Source organism: Periophthalmus magnuspinnatus, chromosome 11, assembly GCF_009829125.3.
Source record: "Periophthalmus magnuspinnatus isolate fPerMag1 chromosome 11, fPerMag1.2.pri, whole genome shotgun sequence".
Classification (NCBI taxonomy): Eukaryota; Metazoa; Chordata; class Actinopteri; order Gobiiformes; family Gobiidae; genus Periophthalmus; species Periophthalmus magnuspinnatus.
Genome location: NC_047136.2, coordinates 8066734 through 8083250, shown reverse-complemented (window position 1 = coordinate 8083250; position 16517 = coordinate 8066734). Strand labels below are relative to the sequence as shown.

The following is a 16517-nucleotide window of genomic DNA, read 5'->3' as shown; positions in this document are numbered from 1 at the left end:
AGACTCATTTTATTTATTTATTTATTTAGAAAAGGGACAGTGCATATTAATGAACATAAGATACATATGTAAATATGCCAGATTTTAGCCACAGGCTAGTTTCCATCTGTTGTCCCTGGACAGGTTGATGGTCACATTTAACATAAAATACCACATACACAAAATACAGTCAAATACAGAAAAAGGACAGAAGCCAAGTCAAAAACATAAACTCAGGAGGGTTACTACAACTTTTAAAGTGCTGTGTGTATTGCACAAGTCCTAAAGTGCTGTGTGTATTGCACAAGTCCTAAAGTGCTGTTTATTGCACGAGTTCAAAAGTGCTAAGTGTATTGCACGAGTTCTAAAGTGCTAAGTGTATTGCACGAGTTCTAAAGTGCTAAGTGTATTGCACGAGTTCTAAAGTGCTAAGTGTATTGCACGAGTTCTAAAGTGCTAGGTGTATTGCACAAGTTCTAAAGTGCAAAGTGTATTGCACATAACCTAAAGTGCAAGGTGTATTGTACAAGTCCTATAAGTCGAGTATTTTATGTAAAGCTAAAACTGAGTAACTATGAATTGTGTTCACATGTTTGTGTTGATCTAAGCCACTCCTTTAAATACCTTTTAAATGTAGTAAAAGTGGGTGCCTCCCTTACAAAAGTGGGAAGACTGTTCCACTGTACACAACCTTTAAATGACAGAACATTTTGACCAAAAGTAGTTCTTCTCACAGGAACCTCACAGTCACCCCTGCTTGTGGCTCTGGTTATTCGTGATGCAGTTTTGTATTTAATGTGTTCTTTTAGAGGCGGTGGTGCCAGCCCATGTAAGCACTTGTATATTAGACAGGCATTTTTAAATTTAATAAAGTTTTCAAAGTTCAACAAGTTATACTTTGAAAGGATATTACAATGATGGTAAGTGAAAGGTTTTTTGTCTAGAATTTTCAAAGCTTTTTTATATAAAGCTTCTATTGGTTTTAGGATCGTCACACCTGTAAGAGACCAGCTTGTTATGCAATAGCTTACATGGGAAAAGATCATACAGTGCAGAAACATCATAGCAGCTTCATCAGTCAGAGCTCTTCTTATTTGATTAAAATTAGAGATGTTAAAATTAAGTCTTTGAGATATCATTTTAACATGTTTTTTAAAGGACAGTGTGGAATCCAACAGCACACCCAGATATTTAAATTCTGTTACTAGTTTAAGTTCATGATCTCCAAAAAAAACATTAGAACGACTGATGTTCATAACTTTTTTGGAAAAGATCATGCAGACTGTTTTCTGCGTATTTAGGAGAAGGCAGGATCTGGTAAGCCAACTCTGAATATGTCTTAGTGCTGATGAGAGAGTTTGAGCTGCTTCTTCTGGCGATTTTGCACTCGTATAGATCACTGCATCATCAGCATATAACTGTATGTCCACATTCTCACAAACATCTGGCAAATCATTAATGAAAAGAGAAAATAAAATGGGCCCCAGAATCGATCCCTGGGGGACCCCTAGTGGACAGTCTACAAAAGACGATTTCACTCCATTGCCACAGTACACTGTTTCCTATTAGACAAGTACAAAAATAGTACAACTTTGACAGAAGTACAGTATGATTCACAACATCAAATGCTTTTCTCAGGTCTAAAAATACTGCTCCTACGTAATTATTTTTATCCAATTTACTTTTGACTTTTTCTTGAAACGTTATTATTGCAGATTCAGTAGAATGATGTTGACGAAAGCCGAATTGCATGGGATGCAAAGGAGTTGAGCCACTGTTGAGATGTTCAATTAACTGCTTTGCAACCCATTTTTCAAGTACTTTGGAAAACACTGGCAATATACTGATTGGCCTATAGTTATTTATATTATTTTTATCACCAGCTTTAAAAATCGGTGTTACGATAGCCATCTTCCAGGTCTGTGGTACAATGGAATGTTTCACAGATAAATTAATTAGATGTGCGATTGGACTTGCTAGAGCCATTTTGTGTGATTTCAAGAATCCAGCATCAAAACTCAGGTGATCCTTGGCTTTGGAGTTTTTCATAGCGCTAACAATATTTATAACTTCAGTCTCTGATATTTGCTTTAATTGAAATATTTCTTGGTTTGTTGTAGAGACACATAATAAATCAGGTGTAGAAAAACATGCTGCTTGGTGTATTGAAGTAAAAGTGCATCACTTTTACTTCAATACACCAAGTTCCCTGCCACAAAATACCAGCTAAGCCATGTGAGCAATGACCACTGGCACAACAACTAGATCTGTCTGAAAACATCTGCAGATGGACTGGCCAAAAACACAAATGCTCTGGAAAATTGTACTGATGCCAGAGCCACATCGCACTCACACTCACTCACTCACACACGCACACACCCACACACACACCCACATTCATACACTCACACACTTACACTCTCACACTACACACTCCCACACTACACACTCATAGTCTCACTCTCACACACTCACACTACACACTGTCAAACTCTCACTCACATTCTCACACTACACACACATACTCTCACACACTCACATTCTTACACTCACACATTCTCACATACTCATACTCTCACTCTCACACACTCTCTCACACTCTCTCACACTCTCACACAAGATGCACGATTTGCTTTTCAGGACATTCAGCATCAAATTAATCTCTTAACAGAGATTCAGGCCTAGGCCTACTATAAGAATACAAAGAATACGATTTTGAAAGTAAAATTTAGTAAATAGGCTATGTTCATATTTCAAATAACTAATATTACTGATACAGACCTACAGACTAAACCTAACCCTAGCCTGGGTCCACAGGACATCTAAAGATTTAGTCAGTCTGAACATATTGTCATCTGCATTTATCTTAAAATTAATTAAATATTACGGGCTAAAGGCAGTTTTGATTATTGGTTTCCATGATAAACATTGCTGTTTTAGGCCCAAATAAAGGTTTATCTCTCACTCATGGCTTGTTTAATCCTGCATCTCTTCACTGGCCCCTGTGACCTCCTCCTTCAGTGAAACAGTGCTACTGGTGAGCGGTGTTTAAGCGACACGGGGCCGGTGTTTTGTATCTGTTGTCCGGGTTGTCACGTCTTTAACCGGGTCACTTTTATTGTAGCAACGGCCTTAGCGACGCTGCCCGGATCCACCTCTGTGCAGTGTCCGTGTGCATGCGAGCTTACACGGCTCATTACTGAATACTTACACACTCCCGGGGCTGTGGGGCAACACTGCGGACTTTGGGGGCACTTTTAAGGACTTGGACAGGTGAAAATATGGGGTGCTGCAGCTCGACAAGCACCGCGGTGATCCGACCGTTCACCCCGGAAAAACTCCAGGGAGACGAGGTACGTTCAACGGCCGAGAGTCACGCACCGACCAGGGGGAGATTTGTCATTAAAAACATAAACAAGAATCATTTTGGCGTTTATTTTAGTCATTCTCTTTTTTTAGGCCTATTAGTTTTAGTTTGTTTGTCACTTTAAACTGAACATTTGTGATTTACCATCTGGTCTGTAAACATAACTGAAAATTTAAATAATGCTAATCAAAATGTAAATAAAAAAAAAAATAATAAAAAAAAATAATAAACCAAATAAATAATGTAACCCAAAATAAAATTTAATTAAATTAATAATAATTAAATATATATATATATATATATATATATATATATATATATATATATATATATATATATATATATATATATATATATATATATATATATATATATATATATATATATATATATATATATATATATATATAAAAAGATTTATTACATTCTTTAATTAATTTACCCTAAACCAATCAGGGCTGTCCATAACAAGGTTCGAACAGACAAAAACTAATAATCAAAAGTTCAACTACAGTGATTATGGTTGAACATTATGACAACAGCTCCTCCATAACAACATATTAAACAAAGATGGCTGTGTTTGTCTCATTATCAGGATGAAACAGGAAGTAAACACAGTAGTCGTGGAGACTCGGCCGTGTCCAAGAGCACCACAGACAGTGGAGTGGTCATGGAGAACAGAGAGGTCCCCACGCTCCCAGGGGCCGTCCCACGAAATCTGCCCCCTCTCACATCAGCTGCAGGTCAGATGGATACTGACTCCTGATTTACCAAACACTTTACATAAGCTTATTTAGATCATAGACTCATGTTTTCTCTGAATATCATTGTCTAAAACAGCATCAGTGTGATTTCTAAATGGTAAATTGCTCAGTCAGTGTGCACAAACTAGGATAAATGCATACCCTATATTCTTATTATTTTCCTGGAGAGTTACAAATCTCCTCATACTATCAGAAATAAACCCTAATGCTAAGTGAAGCGATGTGATGTGCTGTGATTGGCATGTAAAATCCCTTTTAATTCCCATGATATTATTTTACAATGTATATATCAGTGGGACATTAAAAAGTCTTGCCTGGTTCCTCAAAATTTCTTCTTACATTATTACATTTTGGTGGGACATAATATCACTCCCATTCTGTAGCCTATTAGTTTTCTGATGAATGAATTATTGTACTACATATTATTACAAAATGTTATTTTATTATATAATCTAGCATCATTACATAAAGTGGCTGTAGGTCCATTTTAATAATAATCACAGACTTTATTTTTGTCTTCAGTCAGTCCTCCCTTGCTAAGATGGGACAGTCAAACTCATGAGCATCAGAAGTCCAGTGAGATCCTGGAGGAGCTGTTAACCCAAGGCATCATCCCCGTGGGCCCATCCCGAGAGAACAGTGGTGCAGCAGGAGAGGCCTACAGCATCATGGTACGACAACTGCCACTGGGCCATACTTCAAAACTATACATAATATATAATAAATAAAAAATACACTCATTTGCTCTTGAATATCTGTGAATGTCTATGTTTCTATTTGACTTTCTGTGTGTTTGTTTCAGCTAAATGACCGGGAAGGGACTCTGAGAAAGCCTCCTGCCAGACTAGAGTCTTTGAAAGAAAACAAAACACAACTCAGTAAAGAAGCGATCGATGAGAAAATCCGGCTCGCAGAAGAAAGGCGAAAGGTGTGAAATATAACTTGAGTCTTGTGCACTTGTGTCTCTGTTTTCTCACAAAATGTTCATATTTCAGCAAAAGGAAGATGAGATGAAGAGCCGTCTGAGAGCCAAGTCCGCCCTTGTCAGAGTCCCTGCCCGCTGTCCCAGCTCCGGGGAGGAGCAGGATCCAATAGAACAGCTTTTAGCACCAACTCAGGGCTCACAGCCAGCTGAAGAGGGCGCAGAGGCAGAGCGAGAGGCTACACCCAGTAGTCATCGGTCTAGAAATACTCAGGAGAAGCAGGAGGAGTCAGCAGATGTGAAAGAAAGAGGCGAGAATGACGTCGTCACAATAACACAGGACGGTGAGCTCTCAGACTCCTCCGACAGTGACGTGAGCTTTCAACTTGCAACAGCTCAAGATGAAAGATTTTAAAGCATTTATAAAGTCACTTATTTTGTTATGTAAATCAGAATCAGAGCCAAAAATTATATTTTACTAATGTACAGAAATAATTTGTTATAAGCTATATAGTAATATAATTGTATCTTAATAGTTGCTTTATTTGTATCCCTTTAGGAAACATTATAATAAACACTATTTGTTTAATGTAATTGTAATTTAAATGATTTTTTTAATGTGTAAAATGGGATTTTTTTTTATTAATTTATTTTTTTCGTCGGCCTAGAACTCACCAAAAATTGCCATTTTAGTTTAATCAAGATTAAGCTACTTGTCTTTGCCAGAACACTTATTGTGTAGTTTGTAAGATTGGACAAAAGATGGCGCTGTTTTATCAGACTGGTGATTCTATATAATCACATTAAATGATATTGTAATACATACAGTATGGGCCTACAGACAATTTTGAAAAACAAGGGACAAGCTCATTAATCTAAAACAATATAGTGTGTAAAGTGTGTCTCAAAAGTACAAACAGTATCCTTAAGATAAGACTTCATATAAATTGTGGTTTAAGATTATTTGAGGTAGGATTAAATTTGATGTGGAAAGCGCTGACTGTTGTGTCCTCGGTCGACTGTGGGTATTCAGCTGCCGTGCCGACCTTTGGCCTGTAGATTTTCTGCGGTTGACAGGTGTGGGCCTAAAACAAGTGAGTGACAGGAACAAAGGTGCAGTTGCTGATGTTCACCACTGCATCAATCAATCAGGACTGTTCATTCACTGAGGTACACATTTATTCAGGAATAAACCCAGCCATCATGTGATTTAGGAGGATTTCACTTACCTTCTCATTGCTCTAAAACAATACAATGATGCTCCAGCCTGAATGAAACTGGTTGTATCCTATTTATAATGATCCAAACATACACTATAAGTCATGTTTTTTCTCCTTGATTTGTTACTGAGCTTGTACCAAAATATCAAAGTACCCTGTAAGTTGTGTGTGCCCAAAAACTTTAAATCCCAAAAGGGAAGGGAGATGTATTATGATACTGTATAAGTCTAATAAACCCACTGACCTAATCTGACATCAACACAACCGATGTACTTTTAAGTGTAATATTTGTTTTTAAACATGATTTTGTTCTACGATTCTCTGAATGGAACAGCCGCCTGCGTTTGTAAGAGTGTGAGGGGGTTTAGACGAGTCAGCACACTGCTCCTAAACAGAAACAACAAGAGGACGCAACCTGAGCGGACCCCATTGTGGAGCCAGAGAAACCTGACCCACACCTCTTTTCACAGCATCTCTCTTACTTTAAAAGGCGTGTGGCTGCATTAATAAAACAGTAAGTGAGCAGAAAGACACTCGATCAGGGACCAATTGTTTGTAGTGGTCCTGGTTTGGCTGAATGCCACCGGGTATTGTATAGTTTATATTCTCGAGTGTTATGGAGCAGTCGATAAAGGCTGCATTGTGTCCAGGAAAGAGGAAATAAAGATGATTAGGAGCATCTCTGTGTGACCTTGTGAACTATTTCACAAGGGTCTCTTTCACTGAGAAAAATTAATGGGATTTCCCTATTGAAAACGATTTAGCAAAGTCTGCATAATCAAGAATGGTTTATTGTTTGGGGTGAATTATTTGGGTGTGTTTTTTTGGAAAGTACTCAAATAAATGTGTAGCTTCATTGTAAGAGTGAATGTTAGCAGTAGGAGATGGGATGATAGCGATTGTAACTTTGGAAACCTAATTATTACATGTGTTGCATTAGTAATGTCACTGTAATTACTGTGATTATTCCAAATAGGCCTGCTATTAATAATTCAAAGCAGATTTCCTTCTTTGTTACTTTCGATCCATCTTGTCCTCGTCAAAGTGAGATCTGACAGCCTGATGCTGTACGTCAGGCGTCACAGGTTTTCTGAATCATTAATGAGTCTGTTGACATTTCCTTGCATTGTTTCCCTGTGCAATGATAATGTGTAACTGTGGCACACTGAGCATGTGAAGGTCTCAACTCTATGGTATAGTCTTACAAGATTAGCTCATGAATATTTAAAGATAATGAAATGACTGAATTGGTAAAACCCACAATATACAGACCTCACCTTTGCCTTTGAATGGACAAAATAAACTGTGTAGCCTAATTTCTCCAAGTTGGCATCTGTCATTTGTCCAAACGTCAGTGGTGGACGTTAATGAAGTAAAACTAGTAAAGTATAGTAAGTACAATTTTTAGGTATCTGTACTTTAGTTGCGTAAATTTCACAGTGGATACTTTTTACTTTTACTTTATTACATTTGAGTTACTTTTTTTAATCCGGACGAATGTTTTCAAGTTAAAATTTCAGCTTGGAGCAAATAAAAATAAACACTGTAAACAAAATTCATAAGGAAAATTAAGAAATTGATTTATATCGCTACTGCTGACCAAAATATGATGACTTGTGTGAAATACCTCTGTACTTTTTACTCTTAAAGTACAATTTCAAACAAGTACTTAAATACTTTCACTAGACTAGATTATTGGATGTGACACTTTTGCTTTTACTTGAGGAACTTTTTACCTCTATGTCTGTACTTCTACTTAAGTCACAACACTGAGTACTTCATCCACCACTGCCAAACATAATTTCACATCTTGATCTTCCAAAAATCGTAGTCCAGTGAAGCAGTGGGGGGGTTTTATAGCCTCACCTGTTTTTGTTCTGTAGGGGGGCTCGCGCTCATGATCTAATGCCCATAGTCCTGCGTGACACTTTGGTTCACGTGTCCTAGATCTTTAACCGCAAGGAATGGGCCAGTCTGTCTTATTTCAGGGCCCAGTTCAACACCTGTCTTAATCAAGTCCACAGAGCATAATTGTAGGCGCTCCTGATCGTGATAACGCGGTGTTGTGAAGGAGGGAGGCCGCGCTCTGGGTCAGGCTCTCCAGCTGTTTGTGCGCGCTGGTGGGCGGGCGCATGGACTGTGAGTGGGGAGGAGTTAGGAGCAGAGCGCTTTTAGGAATGGGTCCCAACCATATTTTGTTAGACAGCAAGAGTTAGGAAGAAGCGCTGGGAACACCTGACGGCCTCTCTGGGACAATCCGCTCCATTACTAATAAATACTTCTGTCAACTTGGAAGATAGATCTACCTCCAGTTTTCATTTTTGTAGTTTCGTTTTCTGTGAAGCAACAAGTGGCAGTCAGTTAACTCTCCTCCTTTAGCCCCAAAGTATTAACCAACGTAAATAACTTTGCACTATTTCTATTTTGTTTCGTATTTATTTTTTGCACTAACGATGCACACCACGCAAAAGGACACGACCTACACAAAGATTTTTGTCGGGGGTCTTCCGTACCACACAACGGATTCGAGTCTCAGGAAATATTTCGAGGTGTTTGGTGAGATTGAAGAAGCTGTGGTCATTACGGACAGGCAGACCGGCAAATCCAGGGGCTATGGATTCGTAAGTATCCATTCACATGTTGATAGCGCTGTTACCCAGACGCATAAGTCCAGGCTGTCCTGTCACCGCGCGCAGCTGTCCCGAGTCTTTCGCAACGTTACAAATATATTTTGCAGTCACTGAATGCCTATGTTTTGATTAGCAGTGCGCTTTTAATACCATGGTGAGCAGATTCTGTTGCAATCCTGTTGCCACCACCAGCTTGTTGCGCGTTGGTATGCGCCCTGACACGTTTAGAGACCTGCTATCACACTGACAGCACTGGTGGGCTGACATTCGCCTAGTGCTGATAACACCCTATCACTTTTGTCCATAGACCAATACAGTACAGTGTCAGTGACTTAAGCAGGGTTTTAACTAAACTGTTATCACACAAAGTTTGAAAAATATTAATTAAATGATCATTGAAGTCTTAACATTTCTGTGTTAACGCCTTGGAAACTTGATTCAAACATATTTACATCGGGGCACATTCTACTTTCATGTATAGCCCTGTATAGCTATATTATATTACTCATTATTGGATAAAAATGCATCTTAATTCTTGGTTATCCTCATTCAGTAGGCAAATTTAAATCCACAAAAGTAGAGTTTGGGCGACACAGTCGTAAGGTCCATGTTGAGCAGGTTATATCAGGCCTGGCTTCAGTCTGAAGTCATTTCAACACATCCACAAGCAGCTGATACCTGCCACTGTCGATGTTCTGGCCCCATGTTCCCTGGTACTATCTGAAGAGACACTAAACATTCCCCCACTGCAAAACTCACATATCTACAGTCACATATCCATAAATAAAAAACTGTAATAACTTATTTTTGAACTTGAATGCTAGTTCTATCAATAGTAGTTTTAGTTTTATTAAGTTGTTATGTCAAGTCATCCATATCCTGCTATTCAGACTATACAAACCAAACAAATCATTAGATACTTAATGAGTTCTCAAATATATGATCTATTGCAGTTAATAGTAGCTCCTGTTTCACATTAAGTCTAAAATGCATTCCACTATGTCAGCACTTTTCTAATCTTCCAAATCTTGCTGTTCTTTTCACGTTTGACAAATTAAATAGTTGCTCCAGGCTGACTTATTAAACCAGACTAACTGTAACCACATTAACATATATACTTTATTCCTCACATGTTTTTGATCTCTTTTCACAGGTGACAATGGCAGACCGTTCAGCTGCGGACCGGGCATGTAAAGACCCCAACCCGATCATCGATGGCAGAAAGGCCAATGTGAACCTGGCCTATCTGGGAGCCAAGCCACGTGTCATGCAGCCAGGTACCTGCCCCAGGCGTTTTACGGTTTAGAAGCTGGGACATTTGGTTCAGAACAAATTCTTGTAGCAGTTATAGATTTTAACAGGACACATCCTGTGTATTCATTCTTGGCTCTAATAGACCCTGCACATAAGACAGAACTTTATTTTTCAGAATGATGGAAAATTAGGACATTTCCCATACCAATTAACAACTTAAAACTAAATATTTTATCTTTTTGAATGGGGAAAAAGTCCTAAATGTTCAATGTTCAAACCTACCGATACCTGAACTGCAATGTGGGCCGTAGTTCTAATAACTATGTCTGCGTAATCCCTCAGTCATCCAGGTATGATCCATAAAAAAGAAAATTTCAACTGGACAAAAAAGCTGTTGGAGTGAAAGAACGTTTTGTCCAGTTGACAGATTTGAAGTTTTCTTTTTCTACTTTCTAATAACTATGCTAGCAACAAGGCAGAAGTAACAAATATAGTAGTTGTATGGCAGTTTCTCTGTACTTAAATACTATACAATACTTATTTATATACGTAACTACTCTTTTGAAGTAGCAGATTACTACAGCCTCTACAAGTTTGTTTTACAGATTTACCATAATGGCCACCAGGCAAAAAAGATAACAGGATTAATTTATTATTTCTTTTGGCAATTTTAAAACAAGAAAGTCAAGTCAGCCGTTCTGTTGGAGTTTCTGTCAATGTAGTAACATGTTTTGAGACCAACCGTCTTCTTCAGTATTAACCTGCTACCTCTTAGCCAGTCACTTCTTTAAACTATTCCCTTTGTTTTGTCTTACAGGTTTCACTTTTGGTGTTCCCCAGATTCACCCTGCTTTCATCCAAAGGCCTTATGGGTAAGGAAAACTAATAATGATGATGATGTTGATGTACAACTTTTGCCTCCAGATAAAACCAAACAAAAAGTGGACAAGTTATAAATACTTACTTTATGGTTGTCCACCTAAAACACAAGGCAAGCTGCTTCTTCTTGGTTTGCTTGTTTGTAAATCATTTAAATGTGCATAGTAATGTAGGCCATGGCGTGTGTGTGAACATTGGTGGTACAAACTCAATGTTGTGTATCTTTCTTTGGTTCGACAGGCTCGCTCTCAGTTAAGCTAACAGCGGGATAGTTCTGCGTACAACATACAGACATAAAAAGGAGAAAGGAATAACTCAGACTCTGGTTCTGACAATGGTGATTATAGCTGCATGTACGTGGGTTTGAATTTCACCTGGTTTTATTTGATTAGCCTTTAGAGCTTTGTGTGCCGTTATGAAGTGGTGTTGTTAGCTAAACCGTGTGCTTTTCACTTTTAATGGCAAAAAAAAGTTTTTGGGGTGACTTTTTGGACTTCACTTTGCTATAAAAAGACAAAGTTTTGTTTAAGTGTATTGCTTTTAGCTTGTGGTTGACCTGTCGTGTTTACTAGGATGCACTGTTGGAGTGAGTGGTGGTCTGCTGTAACATTTTCTTCCACAAAAGTTTATAACTTATATATTTAACACCAGTACATTAATATTGGTGCTCTTTATCAGCGTCATTTGGTCATTGGCACATTTTATGACACCAATTTACACATTTAATCCCTTTCCTTAGACATACTCTATTGTTTAGTGTTAATCTGTAGGTCTTCGTTGTTGTGATGCCAAAATGTACCACACAGCTTATTGATTTTAACCAAAGATTTTTTTTATTTGTTTAATTTGAATACAATACAGATTATAGTTATGAACATACATTCATTTATATTTGATTTAACGTCACACAGTCTACTCTAACACAGTGTCATCAATCCCTTTGTTTGTAATTTGTCTTAATGATCTGAATGTAAGGACTGACCTTGCTAACTTGTGTCCATGTAAATGTAAACTTGAGTTATTTCTACCCCTGAAAGCGCGTGCACTTGTGTCTGTCCCTGTACATGCTTATTTCAGCTCTAGTCTCCAGTCGCACAAACAGATGTCTGGATCTCTCTGTCTGCCTTTCTCTCATTCTCTCCTTTTCGTCACATGGGCCGCTGGTGTTAAGGAAAACAAGCGCTCCCATTGTGCAGCACAAAGCCCTGGATGCTGACACTGCACTTGCATGAAGCTCAGTGTAATGCGTTTGTGTGTGGGGCAGGAACTGTCTCCCTCTGTCACTAAGAGCAGGGCAGGGGCCATTTAAACAGGGTCACAGGGCAGTTTTTGGGGGCCACATGCAAACATAAGCCCAGCTTTACATGGCTATACAGACACATGGATAACCCACATGGATAACCCACTGTCACACTGTTGGCAAAGGCTTTATTTAGATTTTTTTTTTTTAAACTGTTGGCTCAAATGTGAAATTCCTCTACCAGCACACTGTTCAGTTTGTCACAACAACAAACCAGGATTTGAATACTTGATTTTTACACTATTTGAAATCTGTGGAAACTTTTTACCTTAAAGCCTCTAGACAGAGGCCATCATATGAGTGGCTGGGTTTAACTTTAAGTGCTGCAGTTACATGATGTGCCAGTCATCCTCCATGTTTAAATGTTACTATGAAAAAGGCAACTCTAGAGGCTGCAGCTGTCACATCAACCTATAGGCAGACACTCATGAAAGGTCTCCTTCAAATGACATGTATGCACCAGCTGTAAACACATTATTTGAATTACACCACCGAAGATGATACTGGTTGAGTTAGCTTTAAAGGAAAACTGCTTTCAGGTTATTATTTTGTGTGTATTTGTCCATCTAACTCTAGAAGGGTCTAATCTGAATTGACCTGTATCTCATCATCCTAAATTGAATAAACTCCTGTCTAAACCAATACGCTCCTGTCTAAACCGAACACGCTCCTCTCTAAACCGAACACGCTCTTGTCTAAACCGAACACGCTCCTGTCTCACACTTTTGATTTCCTTTTCCATATCACTGTTTTTGAGATGAACTTTACAGTGAAGTGCTGACAATAGGGTTGCCATAATAGACTTACAGATTAGTATTATTTGTTGTTTGAGATAGAAGTATAACACTGGCCATAGTGTGTTTTTGTTCTTAATTGTTTATTTAATCGACTGGTCCCATTGGGTGCCCCTCCCTCTCAATGTGCTTTGTACTAACAGAGAGGGGAAATGGCCAGCAGTGTTCTTTTTGAAAACTGTCCAGCTGTCAAAGTGGCACTGACATTTTCACAAAGCTCCCTGGGCTCATCTCCTCTGTCCACACCCCTCCCATGGGCTTGGGGCACTGGAAGCCCTCCACTCTCTCTGCCCTATCTCATCCTGCAGAAGAATGGGGTAATTTCATTGTTCACTAATAAACAGATGATCCAGGTTACATTCAGTGTGGTCCTAAAACTTGATTAAAATCTCTCTCATTGATTCACTGATTGTACCAGAATTTAAGGCTAACATTAAGTTGATCTATTTTGGCAGCCCTATCCCATCCACTGGCCATACGTGTTCCTGTGGTGATCTGTGAATGGGACATGGATGATGAATGTTGATTTAACAATGGTTTTATTGTGTAGCCTTGTATAAGTGTATTAAGTGCTCACTATTTGTTCTGTGTTTCTCCTACAGAATCCCAGCCCACTACGTGTACCCTCAGGCCTTTGTCCAGCCCAGTATGGTGATCCCTCATGTTCCGACTGCCGCTGCTGCCGCCCCTGCCACCGCCTCCTCTCCGTACATCGACTACACTGGAGCGGCCTATGCGCAGTACTCCGCTGCAGCCGCCACTGCTGCCGCGGCGTATGAGCAGTACCCGTACGCCGCCTCGCCTGCTGCCGCGGGATACGTGGCCACGCCAGGTTACGGATACGCCGTACAGCAGCCACTGGCCGCTACCACGCCCGCTGCAGCGGCTGCCTTTGGTCAGTACCAGCCCCAACAGCTGCAGACTGACCGAATGCAATAGCAGCCACTGCAGCATCTGGACACAGAAGACGGAAGGCCCGCCCCGTAACGCAGCTGATTGGTCGCCAGAAGGAGCGGTACACGGATAAGAAAGAGAGTGGTCTTGCGGTGTGTCAGCCACTCTGAGGCTGCTGTTTAAGTGGTGATGATGGTAGTGATGCTGATGAGGTGGGAACTTTGACAGTACTTTCCAACTTGCTGTGCTTCAACCAAAAATGAGAAAACAAAAAATGTGGCCGAACAAATGATGGAAAGTGAATTTCATTCATTATTATTGTATTATAACTATTATCGTTGTAGTTGAGTACTTATTTCTATAGAAGAAATGCAGGAACTAATCACTGTGATTGGTATAGGTGTAAACTAAGCCTTAAGTCCTATTGCTGTCTCTAACGTTAGTTATTTTCACTGGTGGTGCTCCACTAGTGGTTTAATTCTGCCCTCATAACATTTATATATTTATTACTGTTAATATATTGGGGCAGTCTTTGTTCTTTTTGTTTATTTTTAAGAGCATTTTTTAGTTTATATTTCTGATAATCAGGGAAATGGAGCCGTTTCCATTGTTTTATTATTATTATGTAACTTCTGTCGGGAGCTGAGGAACTCAAGAGTTGTCATGTCACATTTTTGATGAACTACCTTATCGTCCTGATGCTGAATGTCCCTTTTATACTCTAAAACCTATGCAACACACAAAACAAGACAAGACAAAACAAGTCATCGGCTCGGACTGGACTTTTGACTAAAGCGGGACTCCATCAATGAAACAAAGGAACAAACAAAAGATTGAACATGGCTGCGCACAATGAGGAACAGTGGCAGTTGGCTTGAACAGATTTGCACACAGAGCAGAGAGTACAAAGGCTGAGGGTAGGAGAGGCACTCTGCCTGTGGCGTTTGGAGGACACACAGGAGCTCTCCAGAACGCCGCACTTGTGCAGTTTGTTGAACTGACACATTTTAATCCCTGACGTCACAGGGCCTTTGCTGCCGACAGGTTGCTCCTGTCAGCGCTTCTGCTCTGGTCAGGGCCAAGTGTTCACCACTCTGCCAGTGTCACACCTGTCAACAACACCTGGTGAAGAGCAAGTCCTTCAGTGTGCCTTACTTACTACTATTTAAAGAAAATAAGGAAAAAACTATTTATGGTTATTTATTTTTGAGGGCTGACAATGTTTATGCTCTAAGAGTAGAAGTAGTCTAGTGGCGGTATTAAAATATAATGTACTCATCTCAAGGCATTTATAAGTTATTGCTTAGCTTTAGTAATGATAATATTACTATTATTATAATTATTAGCATACTCAACTTAAAGTTGGTGTAGGAGATATTTAAGATATTATTTTGTTATGTGCACTGTACCTTTAAATCCTTTGATTCTTTAGGATGGATGAATGCCTTTTGTACAGAGGATCCTTATTTAAGTGCTTATGAATAACTTATAAAAACTGAGCAAAAACGCTGCTTTCTTTCTCCACTAGAATGTATGGCTGTGGTCAAGGTTTCAGTAGCTGTGCTTCTTTTGCTTAGTATTCATGAGATGGGCTATTTTACACTGTTGGGAATTTTTATACTTGAACTATTTCTTACAAGGGAAATATGAAAAAATAAATGAAAAAAATATGAAAAGCTGTCTGGAAGAAGGCATGTTAAGTGTTACTATTGAAATACAATGGTCCTGTTGGTATTAAACCTTTATTCCAGATATTCAACAACATTTACTGAAAAATAAAAATAAATAAAAAGTTACAAAAAGTAATGTATGTGTCCTGTTTGTTTTATTTATATATGGCATCAGTTGATGTTAGGTTCTCCATTCATGATCATTTCTGTAGCACTTATTATGTCGGCCTGTAAACTCTATGAATGAGGTCTCAAGGTCTCAAGATGTAAGTTTGTGAGGCCCATCAATGATTCAGCCTCTGATCCATTAGTCATGTTTGTAAGACGTCCACTGGTGTCTTCAAGCTGCTATTTCTGTCACAGCGAAACATGAGAGCAGCTCTGATGTCCTTATCATGAGAGGGCACAGACTGATAAAGATTAATATGAGAGACTTGGCCTTGTGTTTAAAAGGGAGAGGATAAAGAGTGTTGATTCGTTCAAGAATATGTTGAGATGTTTCAAAGTTTAGAATAGGTCTGCCAAATTTCCAGTTTTAGTTGGATTTTTAAGAGAAAGGACAGTGTACATAAAAAAGTAGCAATATATAAGCATTTAACTAAAGTTATTTTGAGACAGAATAAGAGCCACTATCAAAATCATTATTAATAAGGCACAAAAGAAAGAAATAGCCTCTTTGACAATGGTTGCCACTCAAGATATATCTAGATTTTTAAGGAAATATGGGCTATAATCCTGTTATATGGAAATAATACATTACAACTAGCATTAATTAAAAAACAAAACAAAAAGCAAACAAACAAAAAACAACTCATATTCTGTATATTTACTTTATTAAGATGAT

General features: G+C 38.8%; 2 protein-coding genes across 2 annotated transcripts; both read left to right on the top strand.

The window, feature by feature from the left end:
- The first annotated feature begins 3230 nt into the window (after nt 1-3230).
- Nucleotides 3231-5447, top strand: stmnd1 (stathmin domain containing 1). The gene is made up of 5 exons (XM_055225478.1): nt 3231-3332; nt 3942-4089; nt 4633-4781; nt 4913-5038; nt 5106-5447. Exons 1-5 carry the CDS (start codon nt 3261-3263, stop codon nt 5445-5447), a joined length of 837 nt encoding a protein of 278 aa, XP_055081453.1. The 5' UTR covers nt 3231-3260.
- Nucleotides 5448-8419: 2972 nt separating this feature from the next.
- rbm24a (RNA binding motif protein 24a) lies at nt 8420-15804 on the top strand. The gene is made up of 4 exons (XM_033975379.2): nt 8420-8873; nt 10036-10159; nt 10954-11008; nt 13712-15804. The coding sequence occupies exons 1-4, from the start codon at nt 8706-8708 to the stop codon at nt 14046-14048; spliced, it is 684 nt and encodes a 227-aa protein (XP_033831270.1). The 5' UTR covers nt 8420-8705; the 3' UTR covers nt 14049-15804.
- The last annotated feature ends 713 nt before the right edge of the window (nt 15805-16517 follow it).

Bases quoted from the DNA above. Each gene is read 5' to 3' on its own strand.
- stmnd1 (XM_055225478.1), top strand. From the start codon at position 3,261: ATGGGGTGCTGCAGCTCGACAAGCACCGCGGTGATCCGACCGTTCACC. The intron at 4,090-4,632 runs GTCAGATGGATA...TTTTGTCTTCAG, and splicing joins CCCTCTCACATCAGCTGCAG to TCAGTCCTCCCTTGCTAAGA. The intron at 4,782-4,912 runs GTACGACAACTG...TGTTTGTTTCAG, and splicing joins GAGAGGCCTACAGCATCATG to CTAAATGACCGGGAAGGGAC.
- rbm24a (XM_033975379.2), top strand. From the start codon at position 8,706: ATGCACACCACGCAAAAGGACACGACCTACACAAAGATTTTTGTCGGG. The intron at 8,874-10,035 runs GTAAGTATCCAT...CTCTTTTCACAG, and splicing joins AATCCAGGGGCTATGGATTC to GTGACAATGGCAGACCGTTC. The intron at 11,009-13,711 runs GTAAGGAAAACT...TTTCTCCTACAG, and splicing joins TTCATCCAAAGGCCTTATGG to AATCCCAGCCCACTACGTGT.